The sequence below is a fragment of the Ceratosolen solmsi genome, unplaced genomic scaffold (assembly GCF_000503995.2).
Source record: "Ceratosolen solmsi marchali unplaced genomic scaffold, CerSol_1.0 scaffold138, whole genome shotgun sequence".
Classification (NCBI taxonomy): Eukaryota; Metazoa; Arthropoda; class Insecta; order Hymenoptera; family Agaonidae; genus Ceratosolen; species Ceratosolen solmsi.
Genome location: NW_011948473.1, coordinates 27885 through 44560, shown reverse-complemented (window position 1 = coordinate 44560; position 16676 = coordinate 27885). Strand labels below are relative to the sequence as shown.

The following is a 16676-nucleotide window of genomic DNA, read 5'->3' as shown; positions in this document are numbered from 1 at the left end:
AAAAGGGTGAATTACAGACGAACTTTATATTTCTTGATAATCTTGTGGTGTTGAAATATATTCACTATGAATGAAGCAGGTTATAATCTATTGAATATTATCACTAAGAGGTTATGGTGATTGTAGTGCTCTGATCGAACACTGGAATGCTATTGTGTTTATCTTAACACGTGTGTAGTTGCCTCTAAATATCGGTCGTAAGAGAGCCGAAATGGAGGTTATGTGAAGCTGTGCGCCATCTGTGGCGGAAACAACTTATAGTTGGAGGGATTGAGAAGCCAATGTGGCTTTTGCAGCTTATCTTGTTCAAGAATATGTCCGGGAAGCTTTTAGTTCATATTTTTCTTAAGTTCATAAATTCCTTCATTTAAAAAATGCCTTAGCTAAATTTTACTCTTAAAATAATTTTTTAAATTACTTTAAAGAGCTTTAGTCTGTGTACAAAATGCAACTCGTCGTTCCGACTTGTTTTATCAAGGCCGGTTCGACGGATACAATTTGATGCCGTTGACAACTCAGAGACCACAGGTATTGTGTGGTAATGACTGAAAGTTATCACAGAGTGGCGCGGAACTGGATTTGTCGACACTTGCGCCGTGTGTTGCTTAATTTCATAAGTTTCCGAACTTGAACTAAGGTGAGGGTGGCCAAAAGGGACGCCCCTTTTGCGGGCGCGAAATTGACGACGTGTACTGGAATTTATTCCGCACTGCCGTTTTAAGAGGAAGTTCCTCGTCCTTAGTGCTTGTCGATGTAATACTCTGAATCTCAATATATATGTAATTATTGTAGTAATAATACTACTTACGAAGACTAATCGTTGACTCGTCTCCGGACACTGATATGCGGATTGTCGTCGCTCCCTTTGAACATGTATCGACGGATTCTTGAACTGCGTTAGTGGACATACGGGTTTATGTCGTCGTTCCATTAGGACTTGTAACTACTGTTGATTGAACGTGTTAATTTTTAAACCGGAAACTAAATTTTTAAAATCGAACAATAGTTTATATATATATATATATATATATATATATATAGTGAGAGAGAGAGAGAAATATATGTTAGGAATTATAATTGAATTATATAAAATATAATATTTATTTTATATTAGTGATAATACTAGTAATGATTTGAAATATTGGATGCGATATATTATTCCCTGTATTTGTAAACGCTCAAGATAATTATTAATTGTATTTTTAATTACATTGTGAAACGTTGGCTAATTACTAGTTTTACATAATTAATTTTATAAATAACTTAATTTTATCTAATTATATGAGGCAACTGGTGGCCATAGTCTAATTCTAAATAATTAGCATTAACTTTAAAAATAAAACTAGCAGTAACTTTACAGCACCTAGCATATGTGTAGCCAAATTAAAATTTAAATTAATGAAATTTTAACTTTCTATATATATTAGCCAATAGTTCATATTTTTCTTAAGTTCATAAATTCCTTCATTTAAAAAATGCCTTAGCTAAATTTTACTCTTAAAATAATTTTTTAAATTACTTTAAAGAGCTTTAGTCTGTGTACAAAATGCAACTCGTCGTTCCGACTTGTTTTATCAAGGCCGGTTCGACGGATACAATTTGATGCCGTTGACAACTCAGAGACCACAGGTATTGTGTGGTAATGACTGAAAGTTATCACAGAGTGGCGCGGAACTGGATTTGTCGACACTTGCGCCGTGTGTTGCTTAATTTCATAAGTTTCCGAACTTGAACTAAGGTGAGGGTGGCCAAAAGGGACGCCCCTTTTGCGGGCGCGAAATTGACGACGTGTACTGGAATTTATTCCGCACTGCCGTTTTAAGAGGAAGTTCCTCGTCCTTAGTGCTTGTCGATGTAATACTCTGAATCTCAATATATATGTAATTATTGTAGTAATAATACTACTTACGAAGACTAATCGTTGACTCGTCTCCGGACACTGATATGCGGATTGTCGTCGCTCCCTTTGAACATGTATCGACGGATTCTTGAACTGCGTTAGTGGACATACGGGTTTATGTCGTCGTTCCATTAGGACTTGTAACTACTGTTGATTGAACGTGTTAATTTTTAAACCGGAAACTAAATTTTTAAAATCGAACAATAGTTTATATATATATATATATATATATATATATATAGTGAGAGAGAGAGAGAAATATATGTTAGGAATTATAATTGAATTATATAAAATATAATATTTATTTTATATTAGTGATAATACTAGTAATGATTTGAAATATTGGATGCGATATATTATTCCCTGTATTTGTAAACGCTCAAGATAATTATTAATTGTATTTTTAATTACATTGTGAAACGTTGGCTAATTACTAGTTTTACATAATTAATTTTATAAATAACTTAATTTTATCTAATTATATGAGGCAACTGGTGGCCATAGTCTAATTCTAAATAATTAGCATTAACTTTAAAAATAAAACTAGCAGTAACTTTACAGCACCTAGCATATGTGTAGCCAAATTAAAATTTAAATTAATGAAATTTTAACTTTCTATATATATTAGCCAATAGTTCATATTTTTCTTAAGTTCATAAATTCCTTCATTTAAAAAATGCCTTAGCTAAATTTTACTCTTAAAATAATTTTTTAAATTACTTTAAAGAGCTTTAGTCTGTGTACAAAATGCAACTCGTCGTTCCGACTTGTTTTATCAAGGCCGGTTCGACGGATACAATTTGATGCCGTTGACAACTCAGAGACCACAGGTATTGTGTGGTAATGACTGAAAGTTATCACAGAGTGGCGCGGAACTGGATTTGTCGACACTTGCGCCGTGTGTTGCTTAATTTCATAAGTTTCCGAACTTGAACTAAGGTGAGGGTGGCCAAAAGGGACGCCCCTTTTGCGGGCGCGAAATTGACGACGTGTACTGGAATTTATTCCGCACTGCCGTTTTAAGAGGAAGTTCCTCGTCCTTAGTGCTTGTCGATGTAATACTCTGAATCTCAATATATATGTAATTATTGTAGTAATAATACTACTTACGAAGACTAATCGTTGACTCGTCTCCGGACACTGATATGCGGATTGTCGTCGCTCCCTTTGAACATGTATCGACGGATTCTTGAACTGCGTTAGTGGACATACGGGTTTATGTCGTCGTTCCTTTAGGACTTGTAACTACTGTTGATTGAACGTGTTAATGGACAATCCGAAGAAGTGTAAGTCGTCGCTCTTTTTGAACATGTTACGACGGTTCTTGAACTGCGTTAATGAACATACGATGTATGTCGTCGTTCCTTCAGAACTTGTAACTACTGTTGCTTGAACGTGATAATGGATTTTCACTAAACTTAAGTGAATATGAAGTATCTCAATGGTATACTATATTCAGTGAGTACTACTAAAAGAGAAATATCAAGAGTATACTAAGAAGGAAATATCAAGAGTATACTACTAAGAAAGAGATATCAAGAGAGAAACTTGAAGAGAGTAATATCACGAGTGTAATGTCAAGAGTGAATGAGTATTGAAAGTTGCTCCCCTTAAATATATTTGCTGACCATGAATTTGACTCGAACCCCTTCCCTTATTTTTCGTCCAATCAGAGACTCCTCCCTTATAGTGCGAGGGCAGCGCTTCTTGTTGTTTCGGACTTAATTAAGGAGTTAGTCGTCTCTTGGTCTACGTGACAAGAAGACCTCTCGTTGGTGCTGCCGCATGCGACAGCATGTTAGCAAGGGGTAGGAAGGTCCGCTTGCAGTAATGCTTGCAGTAGTTATCGAACGGAACGAAAATGCAGATGTCTAACTATGGGTTTCCCATGTTTATTGTATTGTTTTTCCAGATGTTTTATGACACTAGTGCTTGATAATTTCGAGCAAGAAAAATTTGAAATCTAAATACAATATTTACGATGTTACTTGCCAGATGTTTTATTGCATTGACAAAAAAGGAAATGGTCTCGTATTCTCGAACAGTCTGAATATCTTATAGCATTTATAGAAAATTTCTATACATATAGGATGTCACAAAAAAAATTCTAAAGTTAGGTACTAAAGACATACTTCTTTATTTCATTTAATTTACAAAAGATTTGCAAAATTAATGAAACAAAAAGTATCTAAATGAAACAATCAAATGCACAAAGCATCTTCATAATAAGAAAGATAATAAATATTCAATTTAATAATAAAATACACTGATAAGAATAAATCGCATTATTACAGACTTATTGTTATTTTAGAAATAATTTTTATTGGTTTTTGTAATTGCATACAATGAACAATAATCTGCAGTCATTATACATCTATTTTATTGAATAGTAAAATAAAATTACAAATATCAATTAAAATGATATTTCGTTTATAGATAATTATAAACTGAACAACGTGTCCTCACTAAATGAAATATAACGCAACAAAGATTTTAATATTCGAGTACACAAATCATAAAGAGTGAGTAAGAGAGAGAGAGAGAGAGAGAGAGAGAGAGAGAGGGAGAGTATCTAAGCGATTAAAAAATATAATAAGCAGTTAAAAAAATTTTCATAAATTTAATTTGGCTATTGAATAAATATTTCGAAGTTGAAAATATTTAGTCATTATTTCATATAAATCGTATATTAAATTGTAATTTTTATCACTTTTGTTCATGTAATATTTGTAAGTATATTAATTTTTCAATTTAAAAATAAATTTATTTATTTATTTAGAAATGTTAATTATATAAGACTGTGATATATTCTACGTGATTTCTTTACAGATAAAGAAAAGCTGTGCAGTCGACATCACCCTGCTCCTATCTTAAAACATAAAAATTCCAGATTTGGATTTGGTCAATTATCAGGTGGTTCTTTATCAAATACAGGTATTCAAATAAATATTAATAACATTTATTAAAACGACGAGAAATATATTAGTAACAAGACGGATATTTATAACAGTATGCAAAACTTATATGCATATATTTAAAATTAGTATAAAGGTTAAAAGAAAAGGATAAAAGAGGAATAAATTAGTATACTTTAATAATGATGATTTGATTTTTAATTATGAATTGATCATGGCAGTCTAAAATAATATAGATTAAAAGATATGTTTATACAACTTACTAGATTCAATAATATTTATGAGATTATTTCAACGTAATTATTTTCAGATTGTTTAATTTACACTAAATACAGTTTATGATTTATGTGTGAAGCCAAGAATCATTTCAATACAAGTAAAACTGATTGAATATATATGAAATATTTTATATTTATTTTAATTATTAATGTTTCATTTGTTAATTAGGATGGATGATGTTAGGAAATCTTCAATATAATGTATAAGAAATGAACGGCGTTGAGATAAAAATTAAAAGATACTTGGAAATATATATTATTGTTAATATTTGAATTAAATAAAGATACTATATTATTAAGGTATTATTTTTTAAGTAGCATTGTTGATTATAACAATCCATTTTTAGAACCAAGTAACATACAAATTCGGTATTTGTTCGAGATTGGAGCATCTCCCAAGAACTTAAAAATGGGAGAAGTATAAGCCTTCTAACTCTTGTGTTTGTAAATATTGATACTACAAATTCTCGAATATTCTACGCCTTATTTTCAAGTGTCTTACAATATTTCCGCATAGCAACGTTGATTGGAAATTTTCGAACCTTTTAAAGCCTTGTCTTTTTGGAATCCTCGAATTTTCTAGAGCTTTAGTCTCTGACGTCATCAATGCTTTCGTCATAGCAACACCTATGCATTGTTGCCAGCTAAGTAAGCTGCCTCGCGAATATTTAAGAAAAGCACGTAATGAACCAGACTCTCTCTCTCTCTCAGCAAAACCGTCGTAATGAAGACACGATGGCAATGATCACGGTCTGCCTTAGCAGGACCACCATGGAACACCATCTCATTTCTCAGCAGGGTCAGATGCCAAGTCGTCGCTTGTAGCCGCATTAAATCAGTGGAAAAGCCGCCAATCTCCGCGTCATTCAGCGCACAACATACAGATCCCAATGAGAATCTCGCTAGTGCCCCACGCGCACGAAGCACACATCTGCAAGTTAATCTCCGCGCCATTCAGCGCACACTACCAACCGATCGAGAAACTCTATTGCCCCAAGCGCGAATAGTGACAGACTCACCACGTGGCCTTACTCAAAGAAGTGGTAAGAGCTTTCAACCTCTCTGTTCGAAATTGTAAGAACCCTTCCCAACTCGTAAGACTTTTGTAAACCTCAAGTAGTTAAGCATCTGGCTAAAACATGTTATTCAAAGTTGTCAAAGACAAGTCATAAAATCACCTGGAAAACCCACCTCGTTTGACATCTGGAAAAAGAGTGATATACGAAAAAATTGCAGTGTACCACATGTAACGCATACGCTATTGTCAAATCCTACTACAATGTAGCTCGCATAGTGAAGCAAGAGGCGCTCTGATTCGAGCCGCCAAGAAAGAGTCGATTTAATTGGAGACGCCAAGAAAGAGGCGCTCTGATTGGAGACACCAAGAAAGAGGCAATTCGTAAAAACCACGTTGTGGTCAAGAGAAAGACGCCGGCAAGGGGCAAACGCTTCATCTTACAAAGAATAATTGTAGTACAAAGTAAGTGCAAAATACACATTCTTCAGCAATGCCGTGAAAAAAAAGAACAAGAAAATAGTGTGCACAGAGCACAACATAAGGCAGAACCTTCAAGTTGTCGCATGAGGAAAAGCCTGCAGACATCACGAGCTGCCATCAAGAGCACAGAATCTGTAGAACTTACAAGGCAAAAGTTCCATTCCTTAATAATGATAATTATATAAAATTCCATCATGAACTTAGAATCATTATAGTGTAGGTTAACGGGATAACGGAAACAAACATCAAGTAAAATAAATGTGTTAATTATTGAATACATGCACTATCCCTTTAACTTGCTCGCAATCCTCCCACCAACCATCTGGGATCTTACTCTAATTGTAGACATTTTGGTGAAACGAGCCGAATACCCTATTATTAGACACTATTTCTTTTCAGTGCAATATACCACCAAGAGAACCTCGCTCGTGCCCCACGCGTACGAAGCACATGTCTGCAAGTCAATCTCCACACGCACGAAGTACACGTCTGCAAGTCAATCTCCACGCCATTCAGTGCATACCTTACAGATATGATCGAGAACCTCTAGTGCCCCCAGCGCACGAAGCAGTAGCAGATTCACCACACGGCTTTACTCGAAGTAGTGGTAAGACCTTTACAATCGACCACCAGTGCACTCCGCAACGAGGGTCCGGAAATATACAACCTCCTACCTTCGAACGTAGTGTATACTAACGCCAAGTGTCGACTGCCACAGAACCCTAAGAGTACATCGATTGAATTCATTAATGAGAATCATTCATGTATTTGGATATTATACAGGATAAACAGAACAACAAACAGATGTGTTAAATATCGAATTAATACGCTATCCCTTACACTTGCCCGCACATCTCTCCCACATAACACTTCGTGGTTTTTTAGTTAATTTTAAACAGTACTTATTAAAAAATATTTAAATAATTAAATCTATTATATTCAGTTGGGATATTTGATGAATCTTAAAATGCAGTGTAATTATTTTATAATGAAATTATTAGTATTAAATATAAACATTTATATGCGATAATATTTTACATGTAAAAAATAATTCATTTCGATTGAATACTCTGTTATTTCATTCTATACACAGTATTGCATAGAGAAAAATAAAATCGGATGTAGAGAATGATCAATGAAAGCGTTATTTTGTCAGTTATTTTCTAAGAATATTACACTAATTATTAATTTAATTATCATAACAAGATGTTTAAAAAGTTTTATAAATTTTTGGATTTTGCATCATTGACATTATGAAAGAAAATTGACTCCTTTAAATTAGTAATTAAAAATTAAAAATTGCAAGAGGAATTAAAACAGAATTATTAAACATGTATTGTTGAAAATATCGTATTGAACTATGATGTTTAATTACTATTGAAACTAATATGATTTGATATAATAATATGAGTTTCAAAATACAAATATTTATATATTGATAGGTATACATATGCGTTGTAAGTTTTCAGAAATACATGATGCGGGTTTTTCTTTGAAGTATTGAGCTTTTATTTAAGTATATTCCCAAAAATTATTTAAGAATAAATTTTTTATGAGATGCCTATTTGACCATTGAAAAATAATTGCTTTTAAAATACAAATATTGATGCCAATCAATATTATCACCAATTTAATTAGTCGAAAAAATGATTTAATAATATAATCTAAATAGTATAAAGTTATTTTAAAGTGCTAATCTACAAAAAAATTAATTATTAAATAAGAATGAGGTATAAAAAAATTATAGATTATATTTTGTAGCATTTTCTTTAAATTATTTTTGTCTGGAATCAAACTAAAAGCTTCCCTGAGATGTTGCGGGGAAGCTTGCTAGCAAGTGGAATGAACAATGCAATAATTCAACACTGCCTTCATATGAGTTGGTTTCCCTTTTATTGAATATAATGATATAATAAATAAACAGTGGTCTATTGAGGTGAGATTAAATGTATGATACAATGATTAGGTGAGAGTTTCTTCAGGTAATATGAGTGATAATAATCTTGTAAGTGTTTTTTTGATATGGCGCGTGATTCTCCTACTCATGGTTATGACTCGTAGTGATAGTGGGAGATGCGCTGATGAAGGGTGATGATGCCGTGAAGAGTGTCACGCTGTGAAAGGGGAGCGTTGACGTCGCCGTTGCCGCTACCGATAAGCTGGAGAGTCCTGAGTGGTGGCGTAGGTGTGTGACGTCACTGATGAAGGGCAATGATGATGCCGTGAAGAGGATGCCGCCAGTGCCGCTACCGATAAGCTGGAGAGGCCTGAGTGGTGGCGTAGGTGTGTGACGTCACTGATGAAGGGCAATGATGATGCCGTGAAGAGGATGCCGCCAGTGCCGCTACCGATAAGCTGGAGAGGCCTGAGTGGTGGCGTAGGTGTGTGACGTCACTGATGAAGGGCAATGATGCCGTTATCTAGGTATTGCCGCTTACTTAGTTCACGGAGCCGTGTGTTAGTGATTCGTAAGAACGTGTGTAATAGCGCAGCTTACGTGTGGAGTCGATCTCAGTGGATTGATGGCACATAAGAACGTGTGTAATAGCGTGACTTACGTGTAGTGAGTTCGATCCGTGCGATGGTACTGGTTGACTAATTCTGTAGGTGGGTGCGGTCTGTTTGAATTGAAGATGATCTCTGTGCAAGTGGTGTTGATTCGTAGGACGGTAATTTGTGGGAATTGAAGGTGATCTCTGTGTAAATGGCGTTGACTTGTAGAACGGCGATTTGATCTTGATGACTGCTTGATTGATCTAGTAAGAGGACGAGAGCGTCAAGCGCGTCTCCTTACATATTATAGTACACGCTTGCGATTCCAGTGAATTCTAGATTGCTCTTGTCATGCTGATAGTTGAAGTGACGTCACTAGAATCTAGCCTTGGAGAGTTCGTCGGCCCTTGTTAGTCGGAATTGTAATGTAAAGTTGTCTATTTGAGTATTGAAATTTCCCGATTTCGGAGAATCGTGTTTACCACTTAGCGCGCAATATTTTGACCTAAGCAGGTGTCTTTACCTCTCCCACTTTGTTTACCGCATAAAATGCTGCAATCCGTAACAATTTTATTAAAATAAAATTATTCCATTTCAAACAAGTTTACTACTTTAAATTAACATTACGATTGAAAAATGCTAGTAATGATAAATAAATAATGATTTTGTTTGTGATCATTTTTTTATACACTATTATACCATAATATCCTCTTAATTATACTTAAAGGAGTTTTTATTCTGATACACCTAACACATTATGAACATAAATAATTGATTTTTTCAAGTACTAAGTGTATTTATTATTTATATTCTATAGACAGGTATTTATATTTTGAATAACAATATGTTGAGATTTATTAACAGCTTTGATTGACTGTAATATTGATTTTGACTACGATAATATTTCGGTTTTGATAAAAATATTTAACTTCCCGTTGTAATATATATCTTACTATATATTTGAAATTTCATTATTTCAATTGAAATTTTAAATTAATAATTAAAACTTAACAGTACTAAGATATTAACAAATTTTCAGAATATAAAAATAAACAAGTTTGTATATTAGTTAATTTATTTACTTTTCAGATTATATTAAATAGTTCGACATTTATATTGATTTTTTAAATTATTTACTTAAAATGCATTAATTTTAATAATTACCAGTATCGAACTAGTAAAATCTCTTTTTTATGTTATCTTTCATTTAAGTTTTAGTTACATTTTTTTTATTTATACGAAATGTTTATAAATAATTATACAAAATTGTTAAAAAAATGTTAAAAAAATTTTAAAATGTATATATATAATAATAAATGTTTACATTCTTTCCAGAAATACATATTCCTTCTCTTAGTGCAATCGAAGATGGAAACTTATCGAATATTCTACACAAAATTATTGATTTAGAAGAATCAGATAAAGAAACTATACATTTACTTGTATTTTTATTAATGCAATTTCTTTCCCGTCCAGATCAGGTAAATAACATTATAATAATACATTTATTATTATTATTTTTAATAATATGTATTTAATTTACAATTTTATATTGTATTAAATATAATGAAGGTAGATATAATTTTTATATTTATTAATCAAATAAATTCATTATGAATAATGAATTTCGTATTTCATATAATTTATATAATTTTTTTATTATAAAATATTGTTCATGCCAAATATATTTAATTATGCTCTTGATGAGTAAAACTCAGTTTATTATAATAGTTATATATGTATATATATATTTATATATATATACATCTGTTCGAAACTGTTTGACTTCTTGGCTCGAACTATCTATGCTTTGATAGCTTTCATTTACCACCCGCCCTATACGCGGTTGCTTGGGAAGGAATTAAATGGAAGGGATGTAAAAATACAGTATACGTTTCTTCGAAACTATGATTTATTTACAGTTAGACTATTTGATTGGATTTATATATTATGGATGGTGTCTGGGATCAGACTAAAAAACCTCCTTATGATGGCGGGTGGAGGCTTGCTGGCAAGTGGAAGGGGCAATGCAATTATACAATACTGTCCTTTGTGTTGTAGTCGTTACTTTTATTAATGTAATAAGTAATGAGTAGTTAATAATCTATTAATTATTATAATTAGTGTATGATATAGTGAACATATTAGTGTTTCTTCAGTAGTAGCGGTGACGATGAGTCTGTGCGTGTGTTCTTGATGGCCTGGACCGTGATTCCCCTTCTTCTTGAGCTTAGTAGTCGTAGTGGGGAACTCGTGGTGGTAAGGGAAGCAAGTTAGTACCGTCTTGGCAGCCGGCGAAGGGGTGAGTTGTAGTGTACGAAGTGGTGAGAGAACGTCCGTGTGACGTCACAGCTTGTGTCCGTGAGCTCCAAGGTAGTGGCGATGTTGGTGCACGTTCGTGTGCTCAATGCGAGTGTAACTCGCGGTGTTTAGGTAGACGTAAGAACTGGTCGACGTTACTTACATGCGGGCGTAAATCTCTGTGTAAGGTACTATGCAAGAACGAACGTCGGCGTTGCTTGCACGTGGTGGCGGGAACTGCGTGAGTTGGTGGCAGGAACCGCGTGATGAGGTAATATGCAAGAATGAGCGTCGGCGTTGCTTGCACGTGGTGGCGGGAACTGCGTGAAGTGGTAGCAGTAACCGCGTGGCGAGGTAATATGCAAAAACGAAAGTCGGCGTTACTTGCACGTGGTGGCGGGAACTGTGAGATGAGCAGAGTGGCGATCACGTGGCGAGGTAATGCAAGAACGAGAGCCGGCGTTACTTGCATGCGGTGGCGAGAACTGTGTGATGAGCAGAGTGGCGATCCGCGTGATGAGATAGTAAGAACAAGCGTCTGGTTGCATCTTACTTGAGTTGGCAGGAACAGATGCGGGCGTAAACCGCGAATGTAGAGTAGTAGTGGTCCTGTCGTGCTGGGTGCTTGTAACTAGAAGAAGTAGTAAGGAACGAGCATCTGCGTTGCTTATGGAGGCGTGGGTGCTAGTATAGTTGTGTCATCGCTATTAGTTCCTTAGGTTGCGTGATGCTTGCCATGGCCTCCCAATACCGATGGCAAGGTTAGATAGCGATCCCGCTGTGGAGAGTGCACGATTGGTACTAGCAGGGCAATCGCGACACGTGCAGCTCCTTTCACATTCTCGTATGAACTGGATGCGCCAATAGCGCATCGGTGGCTGTTACTATGCCGCTATTTGGCGGACGGCAATAGGGCATAGCTTTGTCGGGTTCATTTGTTATTACTTCTTGGAATTATAGTCGTATGTTCGAGTTTTTTTAATTGAAGGTTTCGTTGAGTCCGTTGGCCAATGTTTACCAAACAATGCTGCACGCGCTCATACCTCTCCCACTTTGTATTCCGCTTAAAACTGTTGTAATCCGTAACATATGGGTATACACTATATTCAGTCACGTCTTTGGAGTTGCTTGTAACTGATTTTGTGTTGAATAAGTTGTCTTCTCGAGATGTTCTTTGAGATGTTGATGTTGTTGATTTTGTTAGGATCAACAACTGAGCATGCAGACTTCTTATTAGCGAGTGTGATTTGTGCTATTAATAATAGCGTCATGCTAGTCTTGTAAACACTGGCAATAGTTTAGGTATACTCATAAGAGTATGGTTTTGCTACGTTTATAATAGCGTGAAGCTAGTCTTGTAAGGGCTGGCAATAATTTAAGTTGCTTAGACTTTGTCTACCTACAGTGATGCAGTAGCCTTGATCTGATCCTGGGATCAGCAGTCAATATTATACGCGCTCCAAGTCAGAGAGTGTGTCTCAGGTAGTCTGGCCCTTTCGAAATGTACAAAATGTATCCGATGATTCGGTTCGTTTTACCAAGACAGGTTCGAACGACTAAAATTGTTTATGCAGACAATTCAGAGAGTTGTGTGGTAGCGATGTGCGGGCAAGTGGAAGGGATAATGTTAGTAATTCAATATCAATACATCTGTTTGTTATGCTATTTATTCCGTTAATTTACAGATACAGGGATGATTTTTATTACTGTTATCAATTGATCAACTTGGTCTTGGTTTGGGCATATCACGCATTGCTATAGAAAGCGTACTTTAAGCAGAGGCAATTGGATGGACTATGTTGCTTCTCTTGGCGTAGTACACTGATGCTATTCCCTCGGAAGTAAGTGGTTGAAAAGCTCTTACTATTACATCGAGAAGGCCACGTGTTATGTCTGCTATGAGCGCCGAATAGCGCGAAGATTTGTCGACACGTGATCCGTGTGTATGCGGCACGTGCTTCTCCTTGAATACAACAGTAGAATTAATTAAGATAATTTTACGTGTACCTGTGAGATGGCCTCAATCCTTTATGCATATGTGCCAGATGTTTTATGGACAGGACTTTTCTGAAATCTAACGACAATTTAAGGATGTTGTTTTACCGGATGTTTTATGGCATAGAAAGAGGTTCTCGCAATCTTGAACACGTGGTATGAAGGAAATATCGTTAACACTTTTCAAATGCAACACAGGGGCCCTGTTCTTCCTTGGCTTCTCCACGTAGACAGCGCTTAAGGAACGCCTCTGCCTTAGGTTTCTCCAATCAGAGTGCGCCTGTGCCTTCCATACTCAGAAAGAGTTTGACTTCGACAGTAGCCACATCGGCAAGAGTACATGTAGCGGTAGAGCCTTTTATTAGGGAGCTCACGCTTCTCTTGGACTTCGCACCGAGAGGAGCTCCGGGTCAAACATCGCCGCTCGGCTTGTACAAAAAGATGCGTAATTGTTAATAGACTGAACTAAGAAAGACTTGACTAAGAAAGACTAAGAAAAACTGACAGCTGCATGTAAAGCGCAGCCCTTAAATATTATCGAACAATTGCTTGAAACGCCGGTGTTTTGTTACCGTGACGTCAACAGAGTATAGCCTGGAAGGTTCGCTGATATTACTTTGTTAAATAACTGAATCGCGCATTCATACCTCTCCCACTTTTGTATTCTGCTTTTAAACTGTTTCAATCCGTAACATGAATTATCAGATATTTTTTAACTTATACCTAATACCAGGTGTACCTGAATAATATAAACTGTTTAGTATTAAAGAAATGTTATTTTTTATTTTTGATTTTCAAATCTGCTAATTTTTAAAATGTTTATTAATATAAAGATTCTAAGCGTAGATTTATTTATAATCTTTCAATCATATGTAATCATGTGAAGTTAAATATGTATCAATGGGATTTGTTAATATAACAAAATAAAAAATTGACTCAGGCAGAGAGAATAATAATTATTAACACCTTCTATTGTAAGGTAAGTTCTGAAAAGAATTATAATAAAATCAAAACAAGTAAAATTTTATAAATAAATTATTTTAATGTATATATAAATATACATAATACATAATAATATAAGAATGTGTAATTTTTTTAGTACTTGTCACTATTTCTACATGTATGAATTATGATATATATTTTTGTATATAATTTCCAAATTTTTATTAATTATTCAGTATAAATAGTTATACAAATAATATTCGCGATTCCAGTTAGTTACCTATAATATAATATAATATTTATATATAATCTATATAAATTAGTTATATAGATTTTATGTGTGTTTAAACTATTTATACTTTTTATATAACAATACATAATTTTCAATAATATGAATATGATTGCATTTTTTAATCTATTAGAGAAATTTAATCATCTTCATATGCACAACATTTGCAAACCAGATTTACTTCTACATTATTTACTCATATTGATTTAGTTATTCAATTTTCTATTATATATTGCAGGCATATCCTAGCGAAGATAAAATAATTTCAAAAACTCAAGAAATAGTTTTGCGTCACTTATATTTGTTACTTGGATATAATCAAACAGATAAAAGCTTTTACATGACAGCTTATAAATTAAGGTAACATTTTATTTGTTTGAAAAATAATATTTTTATTTTATAATATTCAATGATTATGATATTATAATTGTTTAAAATGTCTAAATGTGTATATACCTACTTATACAGGAAAACATTAAGCTATAAATATTACCGTATTTGGCCAAATATAAATTTCTGATTTTTAAATTTTTAAATAGCTTTCATCTTTTGTATTAAATATTTTTTTTATATCTAATAATTGTATTATATAATTTGGTTATTTACATATTGATTTTACTTCTAATTATTTGGTTAACTTTCACGTATTGTATGTATTTTTGCATAAATACGTTTAAAAATTATAGTTTTTTTTCGTATATGTTTTTAAGTAATATTATTATATCTCTTCAATAATTTATTTCACGTTTTATTCTATCAAACCTAAATATGTTTAATGCCAATTATGTTGGTATTGTTCTTTCACTAATTTTTATTTATTCGGAGATTATAAAGCATATTTTTTGAAGGAAATGATTATTACATAGTCATCTGTTTGCATTTGATATGCTTCATTATAATAAATTTGTTTAAAAATAGAGTATCAGGCTTCATTCTTAATGGCGTTCTTGGCCATCGCGTGGTGTTTCCGAATTGCCTCCTTCTCGGCGTCTCTAATCAGAGAACATCTTTCTTGGTGTCTCCAATCAGAGCGCCTCTTTCTTGGTGTCTCCAGTCGAATTGACTCTTTCTTGGCGGCTCCAATCACAGCGTCTCTTGCTTCACTATGCGAGCTACATTGTAGCTAGATTTGACAATAGTGTATGCGTTATGCGCCATATGCTGCAATGTTGCCTGTAGTACCCTTTTTGCAGATATCAAACGACGTGGTTTTTGCTTATATGTTTATGACTTGTTGTTCACATCTTGGAATGAAATGTTTTTGCAACATGCTTAACAATCTGGGTTTTCCAGTTTTATAATCTCGAACAAAATTATTTTAAGAAAATTTTTTTTGATTTTTATTTAATAAAATTGATTGATATTACTAATCAGACTATATAACATAAAATATATAATACTTACAAATAAAGCAGACATATATTTTGAAATTAGATGCTTTATATATAAGAATTAATTTTTCAATATAAATATATAATTCAAGTGGTATTTTTATTCATCTTCTCAAAAAATTGATATTGATCTTGTTCGAAAATTAATGTTTTATTTTATGGCTCGAACTGCCATTTGAATAGTTCAGTGGATTAATCTCTCGCCATAGCGATTAGGAAGAAAGAAGGCACAAATGGAAAGGCTGAAAAGTACAATGTAATATATTTGAGTTCAATTATTATTTATTCTGCTTATGAATTATAATATTGTAACGTTGTTGGTTGCTTCTATTGTGATAGAGAATTATTTTATTGTAGTGCGAGTTCTTTCTTGTGTTCTTGATTGTCGGAGATTTCAATTGAAGTTCGTGCTGGCGCAAGTAACACTGATGTGAGATGCACTAACGAATAATAGCAATTATTGTACGAGGTGTAGAATTACCATGAGTGCTAAACTGAATTGATAGTAGAAAAAACTGTGAGCCAGATGTGTAGTGACTGAATGGATGTTAAACGTACAGTAGCGCGGCGCGTGGTACGCTGCTCTTAAATATTCGCGGCATAATTTGCGATGCCGACAACAGCGCCAAAGCCTGTTGCTATGCCGAAAACCGTTAAGATTTTGCTATGCGGAA

General features: G+C 33.9%; 1 protein-coding gene across 1 annotated transcript in view; it reads left to right on the top strand.

Annotated features, from left to right (window-relative positions):
• LOC105366981 (uncharacterized) overlaps positions 1–16676 on the top strand; it is a 32820-nt gene that overhangs the window by 2964 nt on the left and 13180 nt on the right. Inside the window, exons 2-3 of the mRNA XM_011505602.1 lie at positions 4730–4834; positions 10420–10565. Coding sequence (XP_011503904.1) covers positions 4730–4834; positions 10420–10565 — 251 coding nt within the window. The remainder of the gene's footprint in view (positions 1–4729; positions 4835–10419; positions 10566–16676) is intronic.